Source organism: Mercenaria mercenaria, unplaced genomic scaffold (assembly GCF_021730395.1).
Source record: "Mercenaria mercenaria strain notata unplaced genomic scaffold, MADL_Memer_1 contig_4768, whole genome shotgun sequence".
Lineage (NCBI taxonomy): Eukaryota > Metazoa > Mollusca > Bivalvia > Venerida > Veneridae > Mercenaria > Mercenaria mercenaria.
In genome coordinates this window covers 54967-65643 of record NW_026463021.1, presented here as the reverse complement: position 1 = coordinate 65643, position 10677 = coordinate 54967, and the positions used below count along the sequence as shown (strand labels likewise).

Genomic DNA, 10677 nt, shown 5'->3' with positions numbered 1-10677 from the left:
GATCCAAATTTTTTTGAAATTATTGCTGAAGAAACAAACCGATATGCAAGGCAAGAAATTCAACGTAAACAACAGCAGGGTGGAAGGGGTGATGATGTTTGGGAGGCTCAGGGAGAAACAACAGCAAATGAAATGAGGGCTTTCTTTTCGGTAATGATTATTATGGGAATACATAACCTCACACGTGTGGAAGATTTCTGGAGCTCCGATGACCGACTAAGAGTAGAGGGTGTTGCCAAAATCATGCCTATTCAACGTTGGCGTAAGTTGAACCAGTATATTCATCTTACAAATAACCGTGACCAGCCTGATCCTACTGACCCTAATCACGACAGGTTATTCAAAGTCCGGCCACTTGTAGACATGTGTAACAGAAATTTCACGAGTGACATTTACCGTCCAAGTCGTAATCTGTCTGTTGATGAAGCAATGATTGGTTTCAAAGGCGGGTCATTGCTGAAACAGTACATACCAAACAAGCCGACAAAATGGGGATTGAAATCGTGGATGTTAGCAGACTCTCACACAGGTTTCTGTGTACAAGCCGACATATACACTGGCGCGAAAGGTGGTCAAGGTTCGACTGAAGGTTTAGGGTACAAGGTTGTTATGGGTATGGCTCGGCATGTGCAAGGAAAGCATCACCATCTATTCTTTGACAATTATTTCACCTCGCCGAAACTGTTGATAGACCTTGTCCCCATGCAGATCTATTCTACAGGGACGGTGAGGCCAAACAGGAAGGGACTACCACTAAATTTTTCTGATAAAGATAAAAAGGCTGATAGGGGAAAGAGCGCTTTCTGGCAGAAAGGTGACATTGTAGCAGTGAAGTGGAAAGATAACAATTTTGTTCATCTAATTTCAACTAGCTGTGATGACACGATGCGACAGGCCTCAAGGAGGGTAGGCGGCCAGCTTGTGAACATCCCTTGTCCGGACATGGTGAAGACCTACAACAAATACATGGGTGGCGTCGATCTCAACGACCAGTTACGTTCATACCATCCAGTTGGACGCAAAGCCAAGAAGTATTGGAAGTATATTCTTTGGTTTTATGTGGATTTGTGTCTTATCAATTCATGGATCCTATATAAGCTTGCCGTGACCGACAAACCAAAGAAGACATATTCCCAACAAGACTTCAGGCTGGATGTGTGTGATGGACTTGTTGCAGGGTTCACGTCACGTAAAAGGAGGCTTAGCCAAGTCCGTGTACTGTCAGCCATTGTCAATCAGGAAAACGTAGGTGGACATGTTCTTGTCAAATTTCAAGGTCGGAAGCGCGTGTGTGTTATGTGTTCAAGGAAGAAACGTAAAACAGACAGCGGTCGCCCAGTGGAGTCTACATTCGGATGTCAGCAGTGTTCGGTGAATCTGTGTAAAGATGGATGCCACGCGGAATTCCATGCAATAAGCGAATAAGTGTTCAGTGTGCCTGCCAAAATTCTCAGTGGATTTATTCATGTTGGAGTTATTTATGTGGATTTTATTTATTTATTTATTTATTTATTTCACTGATATATATATATATATATAGCTGATATATTGTTGTAGATGGCTGGCATAAACCACAACCTTTTTATTTATTTATTTATTATTTATTTATCTATTTATTTTATAGATTATTTATTAATTTTATTAATTTATAGTTTGGGTCAGGCAAAATCTTTTAGCTTTTCAAACTGAACAACATGTATATAGATGAAATTTGTATTGTTTTTTTTATTTTGTAAATAGTAATTTTTGATTTCTTAAAAAAAATACTAAAAAACAGAAGAAAAAAGACTAAAACAGCCAACAAATTCAATGAAAAGTTAACTGTAAATAATTGGTAATACTGTTCAGTCATGTAGATAGACAAACATTTCAACTGTATAAATGTATATAATTTCATGTACAGATGCACAGTATACATGTATAGTATTTATTTTTTATGTATTATATATAATTATGAATATATTGCAAGTGTTGTATATAATCAGAATTAAATTGTGCAAAAATAATATCAGTGTAAAATGTGATTCAATGGAAAATAAAGCAATAAAAAAGGAATTTAGATGTGAGGAAATCAGCAAATAATCAACTAAGTGTCAATGATTGGAATTTATTAGTGTTAATTCAGTGGTGATTAAACAGACATACTCCCCACTAAGATCTTAGCAAGTGTCATCTACTGTAAGTTTATTTAATTATCCCCCATCCTGTGCATGTGTTGTTATGTTTTTTGCATGGCATGTGTTAATTAGAGGAGTTTTAAATGACACACCCCATCATTTTACAGTGAATATCTGGCAAAATATTATCACAGGCAAATATCTCTGTTCAGACAGGCTTATCAGATCAAACAGATCTATGTTCACAGTAGGTATAGGTTTCCAGTGGAGTACTGATTGGAAAAGTGTTAACACATACATTTGAGCTTAAAAGAACAGATGTCCTTAAAGGAACACAATCAATTAAGATATCTTGAACATGGCTATTGGCAAGGTTGGGGCAGTTACATCTTAACATGTTGAAGGTTTGACCATGTTTTTTAAACAAGAGGGCCATGAAGGCCCTGTATCACTCACCTAACCTATTGACCTAAAAATCATCAAGATTAACATTCTGACCAAGTTTCCTTAAGATATGGTGACAAATGTGGCCTCTAAAGTGTTAACTAGCTATTCCTTTGATTTGACACCCTGACCTAATTTTTGACCCGACATGACCCAGCTTCGAACTTGACCTAAAGATCATTAAGTTTAACATTCTGACTAAGTTTCATGTAGATATAGTCATAAATGTGGCCTCTAGAGTGTTAACAAGCTTTTCATTTGATTTGACCTAGTGACTTAGTTTTTGGCCCCACCTGACCCAAATTTAAACTTTACCTAAAGATCACCAAGATTAACATTCTGACCAAGTTTCATTAAGATATGGTCATAAATGTGGCCTCTAAAGTGTTAACTAGCTTTTCCTTTGATTTGACCCGGTGACCTAATTTTTGACTCAACATGACCAAGATTCCAACCTGTCCTAAAGATCATCAAGTTTAACATTCTGACTAAGTTTCATGAAGACACAGTCATAAATGTGGCCTCTAGAGTGTTAACAAGCTTTTCCTTTAATTTGACCCGGTGGCCTAGTTTTTGACCCCACATGACCCAGATTCGAACTTGACCTAAAGATCATCAAGATTAACATTCTGACTAAGTTTCATGAAGATACAGTCATAACTGTGGCCTCTAGGGTGTTAACAAGCTTTTCCTTTGATTTGACCCAGTGACCTAGTTTTTGACCCAACCTGACCCAGATTTGAACACGACCTATTGTTCATCAAGATTAACATTCTGACCAAGTTTCATTAAGATATGGTCATAAATGTGGCCTCTAGAGTGTTGACTAGCTTTTCCTTTGATTTGACCTAGTGACCTAGTTTTTGACCCTACATGACCCAGATTCTAACTGGACTTTTAGATCATCATGAGTAACATTCTGACCAAGTTTCATGAAGATACAGTCATAGATATAGCCTCTACAGTGTTAACAAGCTTTTCCTTTGATTTGACCTAGTGACCTAGTTTTTAACCCCAGACCTATATTTCATCAAGATTAACATTCTGACCAAGTTTCATTAAGATAGGGTCATAAATGTGGCCTCTACAGTGTTTACTTGCTTTTCCTTTGATTTGAACTGGTGACCTAGTTTTTGACCTGACATGACTCAGATTCAAACAGAACCTTGAGACCATACAGATTAACTTTCAGAACAAGATTCATGAAGATATAGTCATAAATGTGGCCTCTACAGTGTTAACTAGCTTTTCCTTTTATTTGACCTGGTGACCTAGTTTTTGACCCTACATGACCCAATATCGAACTCGTCCAAGATTTTATTGAGGGTAACATTCTGACCAAGTTTCATTAAGATTGGGTCAAAATTGTGACCTCTAGTGTGTTAACAAGCTTTTCCTTTGATCTGACCCGGTGACCTAGTTTTTGACCCCAGATGACCCAATATCGAACTCGTCCAAGATTTTATTAAGGGTAACATTCTGACCAAGTTTCATTAAGATTGGGTCAAAATTGTGACCTCTAGTGTGTTAACAAGCTTTTCCTTTGATTTGACCTGGTGATCTAGTTTTTGACCCCAGATGACCCAATATAGAACTGGTCCAAGATTTTTATGAGGGTTACATTCTGACTAAGTTTCATTAAGATTAGGCCAAAATTGTGACCTCTAGAGTGTTATCAGTCAAATTGTTGATGACGGATGGACGACGACTGATGACGGACAAAGGGCGATCTCAAAAGCTCACCTTGAGCACTTTGTTACAAAATAGATACATACAGATACACAAATAATACATATTCTTGGTGACTTTGAAAATGGCATTATTCATATAAGCTACACATTAAGAAAACAACAGTATACTGAGATGATGAGATATAAACCAGTTCAGATGATGGACACCGGACATCGAGTGATCAGAAAAACTCAAGGGCTGCATTCAATAAACGCTTGATGCCCCCGGTGGCATCCTTGTCAACAGATTTTCCAAAACGAGGTCAAGGTCAAGGTCAAACTGAGGTCAGGTGTGAAGATGAGGAATGGTCACAGGTTACATCTGCATTAGTATCAAGTCATTTTAGTAAAGGGTATTGATGCTAGACAAAACGGTCCCATTTGGTTAACCTCGTACAGATGGATGGACTGACGAACGGATGGACGGACAGGACAATTACTATATGCCTCCTGCATCAGTAGATGCCGGGGGCATAAAAACCTGTTTTTTCCTTAAACAAAAGCTTACTATTTTGTGTTCAATGTACTTTCACAAAGACCTGTGTTTTCCTATTACACACCACATCCTTGTCTATAAAGTACTGAATATTACAGGTGTCCATCAATATTATATCAGCTTAGGAATATGTTTTTTATCTTCCCACCATCAATTTCTTGAATATGCACCCCTTCCTCATTTCTGTATGAACTGTAAATGTAGCAATATGCGTCCCCTTAAAAGGTTTATCAAAGGAGGATAAGACGCAAAAATCGTACAGCACAGTGCATGTTTAGTGACAGACTCCTCTACAGTTAATTGCTACGCTTTCCTATTTGATGGTGTGGTGATTATCTATTTATTTGGGTTTTACTGCACACCAACACAGTATAGGTTATATGGTGCCAAACAGGACTACAAATTTTGGTTCCCGATCTCATTTACATCAAAATAAAAACATGAGGTATGGAATCAAAATTTGAATACCTGCTGGAATCACAGAGTTACTGCAAAACCAAGTGTTAAGACCCTATTAGTCGCCTCTTACGATCATGCAAGGGTAAAGCAGTGGTTCCAATTCTTTTCATACACAGATCGTCCCAGAACCACATGGGGCAGTGTGATTACTAATAAAGTGTAAGATTCCATGATGCTTTTCTCCTAAATCCTACATACACTGGATGGAAGGAGTTGATTTTTTTTACAGTTTTCTTAGTTGTGCCCTTAAAAGTTAAGCTCTTGTTGCTCTAACTTAGACAAGTTGTTGAGTACACTGGTGTATTTATACCTTAGATTTACCTTAATTTTATGTTTTACTTTATCTGTTATTTTTGCACTAATGTTAGAGCCTTTCACAGTGGGGATTTTATATACATTATGTTGTCTTACTTGTTGAAAATTGGGTAAATGCGAGGCTGGCATGCCCTAAACGCATTTAAACCCCCAATTTCCTTTACATAGGTTACTGACCTTTCCAAGGCTGTGTCCCTATTTTCAACTGGTTTTTTGTCTGTCTTGTATTGTCTGTTGCATATGTTTTCTTCTTTTTTGTAAGTGTTTCTCCCTCACTTTCCTCTCTCCCCCTACTGCCCCCTCATTTCCCCTTGCAATTACGCTACTTTTTGCCTCCCCTCCTCATTTATGTGAGTTTTCATGGCTCCCCTTTGTTTTTGATGCCGGAATCCTAAGATGGTACAGTTTCTGTTTTTATCCTACTTGTGTGTGTGTTTGTATGCTTGAGAGTCTAAACCAGCACCCTACTGTTTTCTTATGTGTTGCTTGTTCGTTTTTCTATGTTATTTAGTTGGGTGTGGTTGTGTGTTTATCTTTGTTACATGAATGTTTACGCTATTGTGGTTTATGTTGTAGTATGACTGTTATTAACTTTCACCTTCGGGTCCCCCCCACGCACACACACCCCTGCAGCCCCCTTTTCCCCTCCTTCTATATATAGTACTTGTTGGATGTTTGAAGCAACCCATCTGAAATATTTTTCTGTTACAGCTTCTTTATGTTGTGGGCCTACTTTGCAAATGTGTGGCTGTGTTTTTAGTGCTCTGTGTTTCGGAGAAGTCTACCCTTACATTTTATCTTTTACAAATCAAACTATAGCTCAGAAATGAAATCTAAACTGATGTCATTATTTCAATTGAATAATTACTATAATTTTGACTTACTTGTTACTGGCTTTACATCAAGATTAATAGAGTAAGTACCCAATGTTGAGTGTGTGCATGTGTATACACCTCCATCAGAGTCTTGAATACTTTTCAAAATCAAATCCTTGTGATTGCTTCTGTATTCAACTCTATTATCTTGAACAATCTGCAAGTTTGGATTTAAAGTTGCATCATCCTGGTTTGTGATCTTATCATTAGATGGTGCACGCCATAATGGCAAAGTAAATACACCACTTAACACGCACTGCAAAACTGCATTCTCTCCCTTTTCTACTGATAAAGTAGCTTGTCCCATAATCTGCTTAATGATGCAAGCTGAAATAAAAACAAGAGGATCATTGTTCCTAAGTGCTCACCTATGCACAAGGTTTCAAGTGTGTTTATATAAGTAAAGAGTTAGGTTTCTTCTATGTTAGCCTATATTATATTCATGTCACACACATATTTGCACCTAGGGCAATAATTTGAACAATTACGGTAGACATTACTAATTTGAAAACACATCCCAAATACATGTATCAAGGCACTAGCTATCACTGATTCAGAAAAGAAGATTTTCACAGACTCTTCTATAAAAGTCTACAGTAAGTACATGTAAAACACAAGGTCATGGCCATCTTTTTTTTTATCCTGGTGAAAAAATTTGAACAAGTTTTGTACAGAGTCATACCCTTGTATCACATGCCAAACATCAAAGCTCTAGAGAAAATCAAAGCACTGAAAGTACTGATATGGCGATTATATTTTGAAGTTGACAGTGACAGTACAGGCTCCAGAAAAAAAGCATACACTCAATGGCAAACGTATAATAGTAAGGTTTTGATGTACAAACTTAGGTGAGCTTAGCACTGTCATATACTCAATTGCCCCATCATGTTGCTAACTGTTGATCTTTAGATTTTACACATGATCGGATGGACAGGCAAACACCACGTGATCACAATAACTCATATTGTACCATCGGGTCAGGGGAGCTAAAGAAACGGGTGATCTGTTTTGCTACTGGGGGACTTAGCAGAACAATGTTCTGTGTTATGCTTTTACCCTGCTAAAATGGACTGCTTAAAATGTCAGCTGAGACAGTACCGTTCATCTGTCAGATGGTCATTCACTGAGACTGAATAGTGAACAGTATAATCAAAATCGGACTGCAAGGATATGCAAGCTGATTTTGATCTACTCTGGTCTTTAAGGCAGAAACATTTATCACTAACAAGTAGGGCAGACAGTAATACTAGTGTTAGTTACCATCTTTGTGTTGTTTCCTTTTGTTTATTGCTCTTTATATAATGTCTGTCTGTTCAGACAGGTGAACTGAATGTTTGCATAGACTAAGGTAGAATATATAACAAACAATTATTTTCTTACAAAACACTATACAAATACTTTGTTACATGCATCATAGAGTATCGAGAACAAGTTGGCACCTGGCTGAGTATAATAGCTAACTCATCACTCATACATAATTATGAAACAAAACACTAGAAAATGAGACTAATTTAACAGTTAAAATATAATTGTACATCTAAACTAGTAATGTGTCACAGACACGGATGCCCCGCAACATCAGAAAGGTCACAGGCATAAGCTATTTACAGTAACAACAAAGGGAAGTAATTCTAAACTAAGGCCCTGGTTCTTGCGCAAGACATTCTGTCTCATGATAGTGTACAATTGAGCCAACATACATTAAAATCCCTACATGCATGAAGAAGAAATGCTTAGGAAAAAGTCATTCTTGTATGTGACCTTTGGCCTCTAAGTGTGACCTTGACCTTAGTCCTAGGGACCTGGTTCTGCACATGATACATCATCCATGCTAATTATTTGTGTCAAATTATTTTGAAATTGGACAATTCATGTCAAAGTTATGGACCGGACACGAAGACCACATTACCAGTATATATGTAGTGAAAATTGGCCGAGTTCAACCAAGAACTGTGACATTGACATTAGACCTAGTTGTTGCGCATGACACATTATCTATCCATGCTTATCATCTGTGTAAAATTATTTTGAAATCAGACCATGCATGTCAAAGTTATGACCCAGACAAGAACACCACTCTTTCCAGAACACCCACACAAACACAGGGGTAACACTGTATAGGCCCCCCATTTTAAGGTGAGGGCATAAAAAAATCTAAAAAACTTAACATTATAATACAGATGACTGAACAGCATTTTACAATATATTGAAATGGGCCTAATGTCCCCTTGGACATGTATGTAAATATATCCAACATTAACAGTGTCTGTGACTTTATTAGGGCGGACTTGTATAATTTCCCAGCAAATTCTGTTTACAATGTCTTCTGTAGGAGAAATTGTGTTTGTATACAAAACTGCAGCATTTTCTATTTCAAGAACTGATAAGACGTTGATCTGGTGGGCAGAAGCCGAACGTCCATATTTTTTGTAAAAAGTGATGTTTTTCTAACAGCATAAACTTTCTTAAAACACAACTTATTATAAATAATATCAAACAAGAGCTGTCACAGGAGATAGCATACTCGACTATTTCGATGCTGGATAGTGAAACTGGGCACATCTGAGGAAACTAGTGCTGTCACTGGAGTGTTTAATGACTCCAATTGTTGATGAAGATATTGCACAACAGCCTGAGTCTATGTCAAAAATATCAACTTAATGTAATAAGGGAGGTAAAGATAAAATGTATCAAAACGCTATATAAGTATATACTAAGCAAAAAGGGGCATAATTCATTAAATATTGGTGCCAGAGTTATGCACCTTGTGTCATATGGTGTGGGTGATAATGCTGAAGAATTATTTTAAGTTTGAATCAAATCCATTCAGTAATAACAGAGACAGAGTGAAAGTGCATCAAAACTTTAACCTAAACTTCTAAGTAACAAGAGATCACAGAGTGATCTTGGCGCCCACCAATGTGCCATTTTAGAGTGTTCCAAATTTCAAGACTTATTGACTAGCTCAAGGTCAAATTTCATTTCTGTACACAACACTGTGCATGTGGTTCAAATTCGAAAGCTGTAGCTTGAGAAATGTGAAAGTAGGTCACTAGATCAATTTCAAGGACAAAGTTCTTTGTACACAAAACTATGCATGTGCATCAAGTTTAAAGGCTGTAGCTTGAGAAATTTGAAAGTAGGTCACTAGGTCATTCTTAAGGTCAAAGTTTAATTCGGTACACAAAACTATGCAAGTGGTCCAAATTTGAAGGCTGTAGCTTGAGAAATGTGTAAGTAGGTCACTAGGTCAAAATCACGGTCAAATTTCGCTTCAGAACACAAATCTATGCATGTTGTCCAAATTTGAAACCTGTACCTTCAAAAATGTGAAAGTAGAACACTAGGTCAATGTCAAGGTCAAAGTTTGTTTCAGTACACAATCCTATGCATATGGTCTAAATCTGAAGCCTGTAGCTACAGAAATGTGAAAATAGGTCACTAGGTCAATCTTAAGGTCAAAGTTCATTTCGGTACACAAAACTATGCATGTGGTCCAAATTTGAAGACTGTAGCTTGAGAAATGTAAAAGTAGGTCACTAGGTCAAAATCAAATTCAAATTTTATTTCGGAATACAAGACTATGCATGTGGTCCAAATTTGAAGCCTGTACCTTCAAAAATGTGAAGTAGGTCACTAGGTCAATGTCAAGGTCAAAGTTTGTTTCGGTACATAAAACCATGCATGTGGTCCAAATTTCAAGGCTGTAGCTTGAGAAATGTGAAAGTAGGTCACTGGGTCAAAATCAAGGTCAAATTTTCATTTCGGAACACAAAACTATGCATGTGGTCAAAATTTGAAAATGGGAAAGAAGGTCACTAGGTCAATGTCAAGGTCAATGTCAAGGTCAAAGTTTTTTCGATACACAAAACTATGCATGTGGTCAAAATTTGAAGGCTGTAGCTTGAGAAAATGTCAATGTCAAGGTCAAAGTTTTTTCGATACACAAAACTATGCATGTGGTCAAAATTTGAAGGCTGTAGCTTGAGAAAATGTGAAAGTAGGTCACTAGGTCAAAATTAAGGTCAAATTTCATTTCGAAACACAAATTTATGCATGTGGTACAAATTTGAAGACTGTACCTTCAAAAATGTGAAAGTAGGTCACTAGGTCAATGTCAAGGTCAAAGTTTTTCTCGGTACACAAAACTATGCATGTGGTCCAAATTTGAAGGCTGTAGCTTGAGAAATGTGAAAGTAGGTCACTAGGTCAAAATCAATGTCAAATTTTATTTCGAAACA

General features: G+C 37.1%; 1 protein-coding gene across 1 annotated transcript; it reads left to right on the top strand.

The window, feature by feature from the left end:
* Positions 1 to 162: 162 nt before the first annotated feature.
* LOC128554159 (piggyBac transposable element-derived protein 4-like) lies at positions 163 to 1425 on the top strand. The gene has a single exon (XM_053535408.1). It carries the CDS (start codon positions 163 to 165, stop codon positions 1423 to 1425), a length of 1263 nt encoding a protein of 420 aa, XP_053391383.1.
* Positions 1426 to 10677: the final 9252 nt, after the last annotated feature.

What these genes read in the sequence shown, in the direction of transcription:
- LOC128554159 (XM_053535408.1), top strand. Translation starts at nt 163, where the DNA reads ATGGGAATACATAACCTCACACGTGTGGAAGATTTCTGGAGCTCCGAT.